At 42.7% G+C, this 18889-nt stretch overlaps 1 protein-coding gene across 12 annotated transcripts in view; it reads right to left on the bottom strand.

The window, feature by feature from the left end:
• The window catches only part of REV1 (REV1 DNA directed polymerase), a 62468-nt gene extending 47278 nt beyond the window's left edge, over positions 1 to 15190 (bottom strand). For 2 of the 12 annotated variants that reach the window (XM_068924337.1, XM_068924294.1), the window contains exons 1-4: positions 14907 to 15173; positions 9792 to 10559; positions 1034 to 1100; positions 140 to 272 (exon numbers count right to left, since the gene is read on the bottom strand). In XM_068924337.1, the coding sequence (XP_068780438.1) occupies positions 140 to 272; positions 1034 to 1100; positions 9792 to 9859 (268 nt within the window). In that variant the 5' untranslated portion in view covers positions 9860 to 10559; positions 14907 to 15173. Of the gene's footprint in view, positions 1 to 139; positions 273 to 1033; positions 1101 to 9791; positions 10560 to 12440; positions 12570 to 14906 lie in introns of all 12 variants that reach the window. The other 10 variants (XM_068924385.1, XM_068924369.1, XM_068924321.1 and 7 more) reach the window with 9 other exon arrangements.
• Between the last annotated feature and the right edge of the window lie 3699 nt (positions 15191 to 18889).

Here is an 18889-nt window from a genome sequence, read left to right on the forward strand (position 1 = left end):
TACACAGTAATTACAGCGTATTTACTTAGTTGCAAACATTCGTATTTTATAGTTCTTTGCTCTGCTGAGGATGATAAACAGATACTAGAACAAGAAAGAATGCAGGAAAGAATAGGTTCTTTAAAAACGAAAACTTCACCTGTAAAGCCATTGACGTAGATAGCAACTCCACTAAATATACTTGATGAATTTCCATCCCTCTGGTGCTGAACAGCTGAATCTGACCGGAATTGATCCTCCAGTTTCTTAACCTTTGCAGACATGTACCCTCCCTAGTTTTTAAGTTAAAATACAAACAAAAAAGGAAACATGATGATAGTCTTATTTTCTAATGTTCACAGATTGAAACTGATTGCTTACAAGACGACTGGAATGCTAAGCAGCCTTCCTTCAGATTGATTGTGGTTGATATGCAAAAGATGACTCCCTTTTTCCAAATGGAAAATAGCAGGTCTGCCGTCCTAAACTCTTACCTACAAGACAACTGCATCTTGTTGCCAGCTTGGCAGGACCTATTTCATATTTCTTTTTTTACCGTATAAGTTACTAACAAAATGGGGAAAAGATGCAAGTTTTGATGTTAAACTAGAGTTTTACTGGCCCCGAAACAACGCAAAGAATATTCATCAAGCTCCACATATTTTCTGTTCTTAGATATAGATGAGACATAGCAGTATCAGAAATACTTATGTAAATCTGGTTTCTCAGGTTTTTTTTTTTTGTCCAACTAAAAAGAAATTCATGGAGACTACTACAAAGAGTTTTAAAATTATTTATTTTAGTTTTTAAATCGTTGTTTAAAGCTACCCAAAGGTCTGCAAATATTAATACTGCAACTCAGTGGATGTCTGTGAACTAACCCTTGAAAACTTAGCAATTATAAAAATTATTTTTGAACTGAATATGTTTTTCAAGTGAGGCAAAAGGATGAAACTCAGAGCATACCTTAAGCTTATTTTACAAAACTGTAAACCCTTTTTAACCATACTACCATTTACCTTTTTTCAAAAAGCCACTTAAGTTTTTAACATACCCATATTCCCCAGCCATCGCCTTCGCCAGCCCGTTTCCTCCATCCACCCCGCCTCATACTGAAGCTTCTGTATAGGAAGAAAAACACTTGATCAGTTAAGGTGTTTAGTAATATCAGCATCAGCATTTCAAAGATGCCTTAAAGGCCACACACAGATCATCACAGAGATTAGTTTTCAATGGGCATGTACTAAAATATATGAGCTACACATTTAACCTAGAAAATAAAAATTGAAGAAAATCCCAGTTATTCAGTTTTGTACTAACTCATATTGTAGCTCCTGCCTACATATCTAAAACACATAAGCACATTTTGATCTATTCACCCAGAATATAAAATGTCATTACAATGTTCAGTTTGCATTATGTTTTATTAAATTTTCCATGTTTAACACACACATCCTATAAAAAAGGAATGATAAAAAGTTTTTAAATACAACTGCTACCATTCAGGCAAAATACTGTACAAGTCAGGAGCGATCTGTTCCTTCCTATCTGATACTCTCTACACAGTGGAATACAGGCTAAACTTCCTGGTATTAGAGACCGGATTGATTATACCAAATGCAATAAATTACATAAAAGAAAAAAAAAAGCCATTTTGTGCAGTGAAAAGTCAGTTGCTTAAATGATCTAATATGATCTACCTCTAGCTTTCTTTTTTTAAATAAACAAATATACCCAATAAGGCAAATTACAGTTTGCCTTTATGCAAGACACTTATCCCTGGACTGTGAACTGTACACAGCAGTGTCCCCAGATAAGCCATTAGTGGGCTAGAACAGAACTGGCCGAGAGAAAAAAAAAATGTTTTGGACTGTGGCCAACTGTTCACTGCACTCAAGTGATCCACGTTAACTACAACTGTTGTAACACTGAATCTAAAATATTGATTAATGGTGTAGGCTGATCATGAGGTCACTGCCTGGTATATTACATCTCTCACTTTCTCCTCTGACTAGTCCCCTAAATAAAAACACAGTTTTCGCTCTTAGAGCTCTTAAAGTGTGAGGATAGTAACAGGATCTTGTATACCCTGAAACTATTAGGAAGAAAAATCAGGCCACTTACCTTTATTTTATTAAGTATTTAATTTCTATTCCTTTATCTTCCATAAAAATGCATTAAACTACAGGTTATACGTAAAAGGAAGTGAAATGAATTTTTTACTACCTCTTCCTGCTTTTGAGAAGATACCTATTCTCTGGACTATCCATAGTACTGTCCAGTAAGAGCACAGAAGTTTTCTATGTACTTCCATGTAGGCAGAATAACTGTGGACTGAGGTGATAACCTACTTTAGACACTTATCTATCCAGGCCTCAACTTATACTGCACTGCTCTGCAGACTGCCTCGTTCATCATACTAAAATTTTGTTGCCTCTGAACCTGGCTGAAAGCTGAATTCTAGCTTTTGTCTCTTATTAAACCCCTTCTGTTCTAGAGCTACATACTCTGCAGGCACACTCTGAAATACAGTTAATCCACCCTGGATTGCAGGCAAGTCTGACTGCAGAACAAGAGACAGCTGCAGAAGGTTTCATAAATACACTGATATTTATGTAATATTGCAAATATGCCACATTAGGCAACCACACAATTATAGAGTCAAAGTAGGTACGACTAACTCGAAAAGGCAAGCTTCAGAAGTATTTTTCAGGATCTCTGCAAACACAGGAAGATCATGATGAACCTGGTTCAATTCTTCTCATATTTGCTGTCATTTGATACATAACCTACACAGATGTGTATGATTGCAAAGATTAATTCTACGTCAAGGAGATGAGTTCTACACTAGAAACCAAGCAATGCAACTTCCCCCTCCCCCACCAATATGTTACATTGGTCTCTGGGTAAGAAATCAGGTACCTAGACAGAAAATTTCCCACACATTGGGTCTTCTGAAAATAACGTTTAGTGGTTTGTGCTCTATCTAATAGGTATCATAGAACTGTTAAGAAGTGAGAAAAATTGAAAGACATGAATTGGGTGACCACATGAAATTATTTTTTTTCTGTAGAGAACAGTACATACTAGAAACGGCTAGAAAAATACAAATTTTACATATGAAGCAAATCTATCAACTAAACACAAGTAAATTATAATCCAAACGCATCACTTCTGGCTGAACAGTTTTTGGAGAAAAGAGAAAAGTCCAAGTTCAAGCAAATAGAGCACTTAATCATTAAAACATCGTCTAGGCTTTTTAGACATCACAGATATCAGCATATGAGCCCACGAGAGACACTATGATTTTAACTATTTACTATTCTCACTTCTTCTTAATAAAGGATGAACAATCTATCAAAAAGAAACTCTTACCAAAAAGGGAAGCCAATCTCTGAAAAAAAGGAAAAAAAACAAAAAACGCTCAAGACTATATGAAACCCAGTGCTAAGTCATCACCACAACATCAGTCTCACAAAAATGTTCCTCATTCTTCTCCTTAAGTTCTTGAGGAGATAGGATTTGATAATTTGCTTATCTCTGATCCCTACACAAATAGCCTCTTTATCTAAAAAAAAAAAAACAACCCTCTTATTATAAAGAGGGGTCAAGAGTAGTCTTGTATTCTGATCTCCTCATGGCGAGTATCTTAAATTTGTTTGAAGAAGTCTTTCCAGTATCAGTAAGGTAGAAAGTAAAATATCCAATGCCTGATAAACTGAAGAACTGCCTTCATGAGAAAGAACTTTTCCGAAACCTTGAAAAACATTTAATTTCTCTTTGGGAAACTGGGAGGTGAAGACGACCGACCTCCATTCTGAAAGCTATTAGAAGAGAATACCACAACCAGGGGGGTCAATTAAAACCAGAACAATGCCTGTGGCTTAGTTTGATTAGAACTAGAAATCAGAAAAAAAGACTACTTTAGGTTAATGTGCTGAAAACACGACAAATCCATTGCTCAGAAGTTGTCTTCCTAGAAGCCACAAAACCAGAGAAGCTACTCTGTAATGCCTACTCCCAACATCTGATTATGATTTACCGTTTCCTTGGCAGATGTGATTTTTGACTCAGCCAGTCCACTTAAACTCTAAACTCTAACTCTTAAAGTTAGGAACACGGTATTTCAATGATTACTAGATGCCTCGGGTTCAGCTCTCGAGTCACAGATTATTTTCCTCATGCTGATATGAAAACTTAGAGACTAATATCTCCCTTTATAGTTCCAGGAACTGGATGATGAACCAAACTTTCTGGACTTAGGAGAATCCCCACTGCTAAAGACTAGTGCTTACAGTGCAATTTTTTCCTTGAAAAATCAAGATATCCTCTATAGTAGCCCTTCTGAAGCCTAAGGAATAAATGAGTATGAGAACTGTCCGGCACGGACGTATTTAATACGGAAAAAGGCAAAGCAAGATTTGAAGAATGCTCACTGGTGCATGATGGTGCATGCAAGGATGACATAATGTTCTATCTATAGGAATTGAGATGAAGGGATGAGTAACAGAAACATTTTGTAAAGGCCTCTGGAAGTAGGAGAGGAAATCAAGACAGGGGACTTGAAAACTGGTCGTGAGCAGACCAATTTCAAAGAAGGCTTAATTTCTTTTTTTTATGTTTATAGTATCTAACTTGTTCCAGAAGAGTCATCTTGGCTTTTCACAAATCCAAGAGCACAAATACATGGTAAATCAGTGAAAGGGAACCCCCAGGGCATCTCTACAGCCCAAAGCAAGGACAAACCGTAAAGAGATTCCTGGCCCAGGAAAAGCATTTTAAATAAAACTGAAATGCTAATACTCTGGGTCTGCAAACACAAAGAAATCTTCAGCAAATTAAAAAAGATATCTGATGCTGCCTAAAAGCCTGTAAAGGTAGGAATGGTATTCAGTACATTCCTACGAACAGAACAAGAGGAAAAACCTTTCAAGAAAAAAAAAAGTCAAAATAAGAACTGCTGTGATGAAAATGAACATAACTGGGCACCACACCTCTTTCTAGATCATATACAAATTGCAAAATCTTACTGTTCTACAAAGTAAGGTTCTTCAACTTGTGATCACAGTTCAATTTTTTAGATGAAGGGAGATCCTTGTTCAAAACTGAAGGGGGAAGAGAATCCAGGAGTTTTGACGTTTTGACACATGATTGCTAGCTCACAGAGCCCTACAGCTCTACTCACACAGCCCACTAGGAAAAAAGTACATAACACTTCTTTAGGAATGCTTCATGGGCCTAACAGTACGCTTCCCAATCCACAACCACTTAATCTTATTACCAAAGACTGTTAATCAAATCCTACTGATCACGGAATGGAATGAAATGTTATGCCCATATTTTATGAACTCTATAAGCATGCATGTATGTATAGAAGAGTTGCACAGCAATTCTCAGGCTTTAGTTTGCAAAACACAGATATGAACGCGCATGCTAAGTTACTATTTATTTTAATCTCATCTGCGTTATATACAGCCTGATTCAGGAAAGTTATTTCCTTAAAATACTTCAAAATCAGCATGGTGCAGTTTTAAGATTGCTCGCTTTCCATTATCTGAGCTACTTATTTCCATTATCTGGGGTAGTCATTCTTCCCAGCCAGTACCAGTCCTGCTCAAACTTGAGTTGTCTTTGCCATACGCTTAGGCATTCCCTTGTGCAGGTACATGAGGCAGAGACATTTCTGCTGCCTCTTCATGTGGCCAATTTCATTCTGGCATAATTTATATGCTCTGGCTCTGTACCACGGGAAAGCATACGAACTATTTCCAAAGACAATCTGAGGTTGCCCTATGACTCAAGAAATAACTCTGCCAGGCTTGGGTCTAAATACATGGCACAAGTAACTTTTAATCCAGATAAATCAATCTCAGGCAACTGAGATTTGAGTGTAAAACAGTTACAGATATTTTGTTTCTCTGTCCAGAGTGAACACCCTGTCAAAGCCCTTTCATGCAAAAGAACTTGATTTAGTTAACTTACTTCAAACACCACACAACTTGTTCTTGAAGGTGTAACTTTAATGCTTATGGATATCTCAGGCCACTGCTAATGAATATCAGAATCTTTTGCTTGAACCCCAGACTGAATCCATCCCAGCTCAGCAGGGCTTAAAAGTCGTTTCCCTCAAACGGGTATTCTGTGGCCTGTTTGAATTTCATGCATCTACATTCCAGCTCCCACATCAAACTCACCACTCCACTTGGCAATAGACTGCAAGCTCTTTGAGGAAAGAACTGTCTTACGTGTTTACACATTTTTCAGCACAACACAGTCCTATTCTTGGCTGAGTCTCCTGGAAAAGAGCTGCTGTTACAGGGTTTAAAAGTGTGTATTCTACAATACATTTATAAGTTCAGAATCCAGCAAAAGAACTTAAAAATAAATAAATGATCATTCAAAAGTTTTTTTAAGATACCGTATTTTAAACCCTCATGATTCTAAACGCTTTAGATTTGACAATACTGCTCTTTATTGAAATAAACTAGTTAGCATGTTGCAAAGCAACTGAATTTTATTCTAGGAGGGAAATAAACTCCCACAGTAAAGTTTCACAAGATGGTTGAGTCAACTCGATGGCTGACTGCCACCAGAAGGGATGGTTCTACCCTTCAACCTCTGCTGGCCTTACACGCTCTATTCCTTTCTCCCCACCCAAACTCTACCTTAGCTCCGCACTCGCGTGAACCCTGCGTTCACACTGAAACTATGTGCCAATTCAGCTCACTAAAGGGGAAAAAAGGTGATACATTTTCAGGGTTAGTTTCAAACTTGCACAAGGCCAAGGCAGAAAGGAAAAAAAACAAACAAACAAAAAAAAAACACAAAAAAACCACCACACCACATGGGAATGGATGGGACTGTTCTTTTCACTGGCAGTGAGCCCTTAAGATTATCTCAGCCATTTCCAGAAATTCACTTTTAGGGCATGGCTATAACTAACTACAGTGTAAATTCAGATGTGGATTTGCAGTGAGCTGGCTACTCTTTACTATCTATCAATGCTTATGTTCTTCTCCCCAGCAAACAAAAGGCTGAACAACATTCAAAGCAAGGGCCTACCCCATGTTTACTACAGGGTAAGCCTTTTCAAAGAAAGTTATGACAGAGCCCCTGAGAAGGCATAAGCCTGCTCCCCTCCTTAATCCACCTGTGCTCATAATCACTCCTAACTACAAGCATCTGTTCACACATGGTCAGCCCGCAAGTTCTTCGTAATTCAACCTTTGACGATATTTTAAAGTAACGTAAATTAAACTGGCTGAAAAACACTTGAAGAGTATCTGTCCCACAAACCTACCAGCCCCTCTCCTCTCCCATAAATAAGCCTAACAGTGTAAGTTAGCAAAGAACAACCATGAAAATCTTGGGCAAATTAAGTATCGGACACAAACTGGTAGTGAGTACGAGAAATATAGAATATTTTTCAAAAATATGAACATCCTTGGCATTTGTTAGAAAGGTGAAATAGCATATAACCCACATAAACCATGGAAAAAACCCAAGTCCTTCAGAATCAATTCCTTATGTGTAGATGACTACTCTAAAACTGTGTCCCATGCACACTTTCATTTGAGCTTGACAGCAAAGAACGATATTCTGACGTTCAGTTCAATTACTCCTCCAGAAGAAGACACACGGACTCTATGCTAAATTATTTCAGCTTCCAAACTGAAAATTTCTGCCACTCCACATGGGCTTTATTTCAAATGAGTTTATTTTAATATCAAGAACTAAACACTTTATATACGAGTAACACTCCAAAAAGATGTATTTATTGTTTCAGCTAATCATCCTAATGACTGAGAGCAGTTGTTTAGCAACTAACCGTTTATATCAGAGCTGTCCAGGACAAAAATGTTTAAACCTTTTCACAACAGACTTAGGATGATTATTTTAAGTGTCGCAACTTAAGGAACCATAACTGTGGGTAAAGAAGAAAGAGAAGAAAGCAGAGGATCTGCTGTCCTAAGGAAGATGGTGCATCACTGCACAGTCTGCACTAACTTAGAGCAATGTTTTCGACAAGATACTCTTTTGCTTTTTAACATGGCACTTGAGATGGTTAGTTCTTTGAAAAACAGCACGCCAGATTCAATTTGAGACCAACTGTCAATGTTTCATTCCCCTCTAGGAATAACACTCAGTAGCAGCTACAGTCCATTTAGAGCTTGTCACAAGTAGCGGTTTAACTCAGTTGAATTTTTCTTCTGCTCACAGAGGACTCTGGCTTCAGTTTCAACATTTTTGTATTGTTTGATAATATTTGTCTCCCTTCAGAGTTCTTCAGTGATAAGTGGCTTTGATACATTTAACCATGTAGCTCAATTAACTTTTTAGTTCAAATACCATCTCCTTGACATAAGTGTTCTTATTGTCACAAAACACTGGCAGATTTCAGCAGCTGCCTTTATTATTTCTCTTACGTATTTAAATTCTTTTGGGACCTCAACCTGAAGAGGATGTAGCACACCCACAATGTCTATGCCAGCTTCTGAGTTTCTAGATTCAGGAATAAAATCCATTAACTCAAATCAGGGTAAGAAACGTGACTTGTGGAATTATGATTCTCAATAGCAAGCATACTGAATGGACTGTAAATTAAACCAAAAAGAAAGTCTCTTTCTCTCTTGGACCTAAGTCAACACATGAAACAGTAAGTGAGATGAATATGTGAGGCGGGTGCTCCTCCTTCAAGCCCCTATATGTTTAGATGTCTACAGTATTGAGGGCAGGGAACTGTGTTACTCTTTTCTTTGAAAAAAAGAAGAACAAGATGTTTATTTTTTGACTCACAAATCAACAGAACTTGTTTAGGAAGTGAAAACCTGGGTTTGCGCATTCCTACGTCTGACAACAATCCAGTCCCACAGCTCATGTCTTATAGGATAAGCCTGTGCTGAGGTGTAGGTCAAACAGCCTATAGGTCATACAATCAGTAGTTAGCGTAAGCGACCCCGCCATCCAAACGAGAAGAGTTGCTGCTACTGAATGGTTTATGACTTACTAAATACAAGTAACAGAAGTAACGTGGAGCCAAGGAAGTGTTCTTGGAAAGCTGAAAAACTTGGCAGGGCAGGAAAAGTGGGTAAGTGAAGGTATAACCATTCTCAAAGAAAGAACTGGAAAAGCTTCAAGTGGCGGCCAGAACAAAGAATCCGTGTATGTTCTGAATTTGTGAACACTGAACTTAGAGGAACTGCGTTGGCAAAAATCTCTGACATACACCATCTCCAGGTTCCCCAGACTCCCTAGGCATCGGGCCAGCAGACTGGTAACATCTTGTCAACAGGTACTAAACAATTTTGCTTGGTTTTACATATTTGTTTGCACGTATCTGTATACATATACATGTACACAAGCATACAACAAATTCAGCTGTTTGAGGACGGACCGTCTTTGCTATTGCTGACCACCTGACCGCCCACCACCCAGATTAATCCCTTTGGCAATAGAGAATGGCACAGAAACAGATTTGCTCTCTGGCCAACGTTCTAACTCGTGTAACGTGAAGGTATCACTCTTTCCTGTACAACTTGTTTTTTAGTAGAAGCGCCCAGGGCAGCTATGCTTCATGCTGAACTCCAGATTACCACTGTACACTGAGCAGATGCTGAGCTAGCCATACTCTTCAGTGAAAAAAAGAGGTAAGACATCCACTTTGCAAATCTGAAGCGGTAGCTCATGTCAGGTACTAGGGATGATCATCCCTCCATTCATATAAATGGCAGCACTAAAAACATACAGCAGCAAAACTCTAGGAACTGAAGTAACTTTAAGAGCAAAAGTATTGATGACTACAGATTCATTACCTAAATAGGTGGATTTTCTCTACATGGAGCTTTTGAATGATGTTTCTCAATTCCAACAGGAAGTGCATAATCAAGTTCCCAAATGCTCTTCTGGATTTGCCTGTGAAACTCTCAGAGCAGCAAAATCTTTTCTGAAGCAAAATCTTCACAAGGTATGGCTTCTTTGCTTAGCCTTGAAGTTTTAAGTTCCTGCTCTAGTTTTCTACATCTTTCCTCAGTCCAAGTATGTAACTTTTATCATCCACTCGGACCAACAAGACTAGGACGAATCAGATGAAACTAGTAAGTAGTGAGATCTAAACAAATAAAAATATTTTTTCATATAACGCTTAGTTTATTTGTGGATCCTCTGACAGAGGACGCCATAGGTGCCAAAAAACTATACTGGCTCAGTAGATGACCGGAATAAAAAGCCATTAAAGCTTTTTAAATAAAAAGGTAATGAACTACAGGAGCTGAGTTACTATAAAAGGAAAGTATCTCATTATGCTTGCTTCATTACTGTTACCTTGGTAGCCATTATTACCAACTTCTAGAGACAGTATACAGGTAGGTAAACTTTTGATCTGACCTAACGTACTCTCAAGTTCCCTCCTAGATTCAGCTGAAAGTGATATTCAGAGTTAGAGCACAGTGTTCCTGTATTTTCCTGGGAAAGTCTTCTTTGGAGAAAACAAGAGTGCTCCAATTCTTCAGGATCCCCAAGCAAAACTCAAATCTGAGTCACAGTCTTGATCTGAAGTGGTTTTAAGTTGGTATTTTAAGCACCTTAGACAACGAAAAAAAAAAAAAAGAAGAAGAAGTGTTACACTGCTACTTAGCGGAGACGGATGGATACAAAAAGGCCGCAGAGCAAAAATGGACTTCCCCAGACAAACATAATGCTCGTAGAACTTAATAGGTTAAAACATAACATGAAAAAAGCCCAAGTAATCATTATGGAGGGGCAACACTGATCACATCAAATTCCTGATCAGGCAGAAATTAGAATGAAAAATCGTATTCCCCCCCCACCTGCTAGCACTGTTTTATCTGAGGATTCTTGGAACCGCTTACCAAATAATGCGATTTCAGCCTGGAAATCTAGGAAACAGTGACCAGAAGGCCACTCTTTCCAGTTTCATCAGGCTGCATTTTCCCAATAGTCTAGTGGTTCCTGAAAAGAAGAGGTAGTCTCAGAAAGCAGGAACAATATCCTTTCACTACAGACCATTATTTCACTACTTCAGTTCAACTGGGAGTGGCACATTCAAAAGCCCAATATGGTAAAATACATTTACTTACTCTATCTGGTAAAATGCATTATTACCTTACATGCCAAAGGGTCGTAGGGTTTCCTACATGTTAAGAATTACTAGCAGTTTCATGGCTTCTTTTAAACAGTAACAACTCCTAAGTTTCTAAAGAGACCTAAGTGAAGTATTACCATTTGTCTGAGACGCTTACTTGTTGTTCCCTGGACTAAGAGCTGATCTGAGTCACCTCAAAAAGATGAAGTCATGAACACACTGAACAGAACTTTATTTTACTTTGGAGATTCGCAACTAGAAGCTGACCAAAAAAGTTAGTAGCAGTCCACATGACCCTGCCAAAAACACTGCATACCTCTCCCTGCCAACCTTACTCTTGCCAAGACTGTCAATCTCCAAGTTGACAGAGAAAAACCCTAGAGCAGATCTCAGCCCTACTTTGCGCAGCTTTGGCACTGCTTTTGAGTTTTGACATTCAAACTAATCCACCTGCATTTGCAGGAATGACGCAAGATTACTGAGCAGTGCCTTCTTCTGAGCTACTGAGCTTTCTCTTTTTCAGGATTGTTTCCCTTCACAAATCAAGAAACTGAAGAGGGACTGCATGAAATCAGGCAAACCACACAAGGGGGTAACAATCAGTACTCCCTTATGTTGGGATTTGATTAAGCATTTATGGATAGCTGGGATACTATTAAAGTATCAGAACAGATAACAAAGCCAGCACAGAAGAGTTAACCACAATATGGCTAAGCTTTATTTATGAAAGCAGGTAAGTTTCAAGCCACCAGCTTCAGCACTAGTAGGTAGAATACCAATTGGGACACCTGAAGCTCTCGGAGAGGAAATGAGTTCCACAAATGACAGTATTTTAACTTCAATGAAAGCCAAGATTGAAATTCAGTGACTGTGGTCTGCTTAGGCAGCTACAGTAAATAACATGGAAGACGTAACAATCATTTCTATTGGTATACCAAACTAAAAGGTATCTCTCAGATGAATTTAACAGTTACAAATTCCTAGCTCTACAGTAGCAGCAGTCCTTAAGTCAGTTTTGAAAATCCAAGCCAGAGAAATGGATGTTATCACCACTGCCGGGAATTTAAAGCTCTTCTGCATAGTCCCCTCCCTTCTACTAAAGGGCTAGAAAGAAGGGCTTCGTAATTCTGATTTCTATCGCATGAGCATCAGTCACTCCACGTTACACACAAAAGCAGGTGACCACAGACACAAGAAGCCCTCCTCCCCGAAAACATCTGTGTCTTCAACTAAAATGCTATCTGCTTTCCACAATAAAGCAGAAAGATGCTTTAGGGGAGAAGCACTATATACAAATTTGTTTCTTAAAAAAGACGCTTCCACAAGCATACTATAGGACAAGTGTTTTGGAATTCCTCACCTGTTCCTCATGCTCTTTTGCATCAACTTAGATTTGCTCTTTAAACGTTCTTCAGAACTCCATGACCACTCTTAGTTCTATTTGCTTCCAGTTTTTCTCATTTTGCTCTGCTCAGGTAAACACACGGCACTATCACGAAATTAATATACGCTGTATTCTTGGGGGAGGTTTTCAGCATTTGGAAATTTAGTTCCCTTTTCATATCTATGCCAGGCAAACACACTGCTAATAGCTGTCAGAGATCTCAGAGATAATAATATATACCTTTAATTAAAAAGAAAGAGGTTCAATACAAAAAAAAATCCATTCTTCATAAAATAAATAAGAGCTAACAGATTAAATGAGGGAAAGCACATAGCAGGGTCAGGCAAGTTACTCTTTCCCTGCTTGTTCTGAACAAATGATTTATTTAAAAAATGGTCTATGTAATCATATTAATTTTTTCTACCTACTAGAAATCAGTTTTTGTACTTATTTGATGAATTCTTACTCTTCAATCTCTATAGCAGCTGAAACAGAGTGTAGACAAGGTTGAAAGCTTGGCATAAAACTTCTTTGAAACAGACATCTGGGTCAAGGGATCAGCAAAGACTCAAACTCAGCACCCAGTTAGAAGGCACTAGTGCCGCACCAGACCAGGCACTGACTAAGTAAGAATACGTACACACTACCCACAAAGACAGACTGGTGCTACATTTGACATGTGAATTACTGAATAATGTATTGAAGATGCATATACAATACACAGCAATAAATACAATCTGAATTTACTACGGAGGCTTGAAATGTATTTCTGCTACTATCATTTTTAAAACAATGCATCTTCAAGTAGTTAAACACCAGCTAGTCACAAGGCAGGTGTCTGCACTGAGCCTCTTCTAAATGCTGTCCTACCAACGACCTCCAGTGAGACAGCCTAGGATTATTTACTAACAGGTATTTGGTACATTGTCCAGTGGAAGAAACAGACAGAATAAAGATCAGTATGGTGGGAAGTGGTAATACCTTCATGCTTGAGACAAGATGACAAAGGAAGAATTTGTTAGAGATTTGGATCCGTGTGCAAGTGTCATGAACCTTAAGAAGATGGAACTATTTCAGAAATAAATTTAAATATAACCTCTGGCAAGTAATGGTCATTAGACAACTGGTAAAAACGGTCCAACAATGGCATCTGAATGAAAAAAAGAATACAGCTCATATAATTACAATCCACTGTTTTTACTTTGCACAATATTATCCAGTTTGAGATTGCCTCTGGATTTTAACTCCAGACACATAAAAAGAAGAGTTACTCCTTATTACGAAGAAAATATCTCATCAACATGAATGGACTATTTGCAGCTCTGTCATTGTGAACACTCTGACATTAATTTTAAAGCATCAGAAATAATAAAATACTACAGCACACAACATAAAGAATTTCTACCAAAAGTCTTGTGCTTGTGACATTATCTTTCTATCTCTTCTTAAGGTTAACATGCCATTTCTGTGCACATCCTACCATGGGCTTTTTGCTCAGCATCACAGGTCAAGTCAATGCTAACTACATAGCAAAACATAGCAGCATTATTAGGTGGGAGGGGGTGAAGTAACATGAATGAACAGATTTGTCCCTTAGTGTTAGGAAGCATAGTAAGCATGGCAAGTACAGTTTGTCTTCCTTTTAACATACTGGTTACATCCAGCACTATTGCTCAGCAAATACAACTTGTAACAAACACGATGGAAAAACGCAGACAGATACAGGCTGCTACGGCTGAGTGCCGTAGCGTGTGGGTTGCCGGAGAGGACAAGGCTGCATCAGGACTCGGGCTTTCCTACTCCTCCTCCAACCTATTTCCCTGCAATGACCCCTTAGCTGGCAAAATACTCGCAGCATCACTTCAGCTTTGCCTTGGGAACTGTGTTGTGTCTGAAGCCTAGGCCCCATGTGACAGACAGACAGACAGACACACGTACGCACGCACGCACACACACACACACAGGTGCCGTAGCCGACGATGGGAAGCGGGGGAGGGGGCGGCGGAGAGCGGGGGTGTCTGACCCAGACATGCACACACCTGGCACACCCTGGGCAAGTTGCAGCGGGCGCGCGCGCCCCCGCCCTGGGCTCCCCCCCCCGCGCGGGCACCCGACCCGGGGCCGCCGCAGGCCCCCGCCGGCGGTTACATAACCCCGCGCGCCACCCTCCTCCTCCTCCCCCCCCCCCCGCGCCCCGCCGCCGGGCCCCGCGCTGGCAAAGAGCTGCGGGCAGCAGGAGGGGGAGGCCCAGGCCGCGGGCCCAGGGAGGGGCTGAGGCAGGGCAGGGGCTGCGGGCCCCGCCGCCGCCGTCTCTCACCGCCCCCCTCCGCTCGCTCGCGCGCGCGCGTAACCGCCGGGCGGCCATGGGGGCCGGGACCGCCTCGCGGGCTGGGCTGCGCCGCGCCGTGAGGGGAAGCCGCCCGCCCGCCCGCCGCCGCTCACCTTTCTCCGCGTCCCAGACGCACATTCCCGGGCGCCGCCGCCGCCTAGCCCTGCCGGGCTGTGGGGGGGGGGGGGGAGGGGGGAGCTTCACATGGCGGCTGCCCCCCGCCCGCCGGCGGCACGGACGCACACAACCACCGCCTCCTCCCCGCCTTCTTCCTCCTCCCCACCTCTCACTCGGCTCCGGCCGCGCTCGCTCTCTCCCTTCCTTCCTTCCTCTCTCTCTCTCTCTCTCGTCCCCCCCCTTCGCCTCCTCCCCCTCTCCGTGTCCCCACAGCAGCTCCTCCTCCTCCCCCCCCGCCCTTCCTGCGAGCGCGTCACGAGAGAGTCTCGCGCCACCAACCGCCGCTCGGTCAACAAGCGGCGCGCGCCGGCCCGACCCGGCGCGGCGCGGCGCTGCCCTGCCCCAGCCCTGCCCCGCCCCGCCCCTCCCCGCGGCGCCCCCTAGCGGCGCGCGGCAGCCGCGCGCAAAGTCGCGTGCGGAGCAGCCGCCGCTTTGCCGGGGCGGGCCCGGGAACTCTCACGCCGCGCACGTGACGTCGCGGAGCGGGAGGGGCAAGGTGGGGGCCGGCGAGCTAGGCGGGGCGGGCGCGAGCGGGCTGCTCGCGGCCCGCGCAGCGCCGAGCCGCGCCGGCCTCTGCCCGCCCGCCCGCCTGCCTGCCTGCCTGGGTGGGCTGCGCGGGGCGCGGGGCGGCGGCGCCCCCTGGCGGCGAGGCGGGCGCCCCGCAAACATGGGGCCCGCTGTAACCGTCGCCGCCCGTTGTGGCCCCCCCCCCCCGCGCCCACTGCGGCGGCCGTTGGGGCAGTTGGCGGCGGCGGCGGGGCGCCCCGAGATGGCGCTTGTGACAAACGGGGGAGCGGGCCGCCTCCGCTTGGCTCGGGTGGCGGCGCTGCTCCCGCGCCCCCGACTGGGCTCAGCCCCGGCCCCGGGCGCGGAGGGCTCTGCGCTAGGCCAACCCCTGCAGTGGCCTCCGAAAAGGCTCTTGGGGGGCCGTCGAAGAGGCTCACTTGCCCGGCCCTGCCCCTGCCGTGACTCGGCCCTCATCGCCGAGGCAGGGCTCAGGCGTTGCCGGCCCTCCCCGCTGCTAAGAGTTTCCTCGGTGGGAGAGGGTCCGCTTGTCCCGCTGGCCCCCTGGCTCGGGGGGGTAACGATCGGAGGCTCCTCGGATGCCCCTTCAGCCTTTGTTATTAGTCGGGCTTCCGAAAGAAGGGCGACGTCGCGACCTGTGCCCCCTCTAGTTTCAAACTTTTGAATCCCCTGGTTACTTCAGCCCGGTTTGACGGGACGGTCGCAGCCACAGAGCCACGAAGCTTTACAAGTGGCGTTAAAACGAGCGGCAGCAGTGAGGAAGGGTCAGAGCCCCCCTCCTCCCCCCCACCGCCATGATTTCCTTGCTGAGCTGGAAAGCCACACCGGTGCCAAACCGGTCACAGCAGGTGTGGGCCCTTCTCCAGTGCTTCCCTGGTTATGGGTAAGGGGAAAGCACTGAGGATACCGGGAAGTAGGTGTAGGGGAAGGCTGGGAGGGAGGAAGGAAAGTACCTTTTTGAGGGAGGACGTAGGATATCACGGCGAAGAATAAGAGCAGGCAGCAAGTGGGCGTAGGAACATAAGTGTGGGGATGCAGGGGAAATGAGACACAAATGTGTAGGAAAGCAGGCCTTGTTAGCTGTGCTACTCACAGCAAACTTGTCTGTTATTGAGTTACCTGCTCTGACTCTGCTGTATGCCGTTTGCTTTATGAATAGAAGATGACACCAATCCTACAACTGTACCCACTTAGACCTTCTAGGAATACCTTAGAATATAAGTTTTCTTTAACCCCAGTTTGCCTGGAGGCACACCTCTCTACCCGTGTGGACTGAGTTGCAGGGTTGAGGCCATACATCTCTCTCTCTGTACTATATCCCATCTCTCCCTATTAGAAGAAGAAAAGGGATTATATGCAATCTTCTTTCTCCACCTGCATTGCCAGACCAGAGGACCAATTGTCCTATTTCCTGGAAAATGTTATGATTTCACATATTTTCCTGCTCTGCACTGTGTGACAAAATCAAGACTTTAATGGATGTCCAGTCTTTTCCCCATAGCTAGTTACATACTGATGAAGCTATCCAGGTAGAGTAAGGAAAGTCACGTGCAGATTTACCTGAGTCTGTTGACTATCAGCTCTTTTAGCCAGAGTGTGGTTTTTTCATTTCACACAGAAAAATGTTTAAAGGAAACGTTATAGCGCTCTCCTGAGAAAATCCAAAATACTTGCTTTTCACACAGAATTCTAATGAAACTCATCTTCAAAATGTGGGTGTTCCCTGCTGGATAGTTCCCTGCTAACTTAGAGTTTTTGGCTTTAACCAGTCAGATTTTAGAGTTGTTGCAGCCGGCTTTTTTCTGTCTGATTTTGATTAGAAATTCAGTTTTTTTCTCCTAGTACTTTTTTGAAAGATACTTTGTTCAGAGAAGAGATACAACCTAAAAAAAAATCTCAATTTTTGAGCCAGCATTTTACAGTTTTGTAGAGAAACGCCTCTACCAATATTAATCCTTCCTAGTCTGGAGCAGACTAACTGTTAAGAGAACTGTGTGGCTGGATATGTGTATTATTTTTTTCTTCTAGAGCTATTTCTCTAGGGCGCAGTTGCAGAGCAGAAAGGCAGAAAGACAAGTGGAATTGGGATTAATTTAGGTTAGCAAGAACAGCTTTAAAATGGTTAGTCAATGATTATATTTTATTTTTAAATAGAAGCTGACGTATAAGCAAATTATAAGAGGAACCAGCAATTATTTAGAGAGGCATGTGGGGACAACTATTTTGTTTTGTGAAGTAAAAATAGGATAAGAGTTAACCGTGAAAAAGGCTGAAGTAGTCATACTGTGCTTACAGCAAAGAGTACATAAAATTGGTGGTTAAAATAGGCTGATATTAGTTATAATAAGAAGAAATAGAAAAAGGAAAGGAATTAATGTTAAAAAGAGGATAAAAACATGAAAGTTTAGGAAAACAGACAAACTAACAAAAGTAGTTGACCTTCTTGTGTGTCTTGTTGAGGCCCTCATGTCCCACTGCATCTGCACCAGCAGGTTCCTGACATGCTGACATGGAAACATCTTAGGTTATAGTAGCCAGATGAGGAACCCAGGCGTATGCTTATTCGGTGTGTAAATATTTACAGGGTGAAGGCCTGGCTCCGAGCCTGCAGACTTCAGTAAAAGAATTCCTGCTATCTTCTCCAAGTTTGGAATCAAATCCTAAGCTGGGGAGAGAGGCGCTGTGTGTACAGGCCTCAGTTCAGTGGGACCACGGTCTTAATTTGGGCATCTCAGTGAAGGAAGCGTTACTGCTAAGCAGCGTTTACATGTAAATCTTGCTTCCTGAGCCCAATTCTGCTCTGACTTACAAAAAATAAATCTAACGTAACGTCAAGAACTTCAGCACAGTGGAATTTCCAGGTGAAATACGAGACGCTCCGTGTCATGCTACTTGCAACCTAATATGGGAGACGTGACCTAGCAATGATTGTGGCTGCCTGCGGGTGCCTCTGAGAGCTGTTATCTTAAATATAGAACAACTCTCTGTCTCTCATTGTCAGGAAAGGCACGTAAAGCCACCAAAAGAAGATCTGTCCCCATACTAATACTTCTGTGTATCCCTACTATTCTTACTTATTTCCCAGAGTTATTTGAGTGGTCTTGGACTATTGTAACGCATATAAACACAAGGGTCAACAGTGAGTCAATCCTTTGCTACATGTCACGGAGAAAGGAGGAAACTTAATGTTGACTTTTCCATTGCTTGCTATTTTGCTGGTCTGTACTTAGCTATGTTTAAGGGGAAAAAGACTGGCAGTTGCTTAACTGTACCAGAGCCAAGTCAATCACCTAGTAAAAGAATCACCACCCTCCTACCATCTGCAAAGATGGAGGCTAAATAAGGGGAAGCTGACAACCAGTTACTGCTCTCGGAGTTTCCAAACCAGTCACCA

The sequence above is a fragment of the Struthio camelus genome, chromosome 1, assembly GCF_040807025.1.
Source record: "Struthio camelus isolate bStrCam1 chromosome 1, bStrCam1.hap1, whole genome shotgun sequence".
Taxonomy (NCBI): Eukaryota; Metazoa; Chordata; class Aves; order Struthioniformes; family Struthionidae; genus Struthio; species Struthio camelus.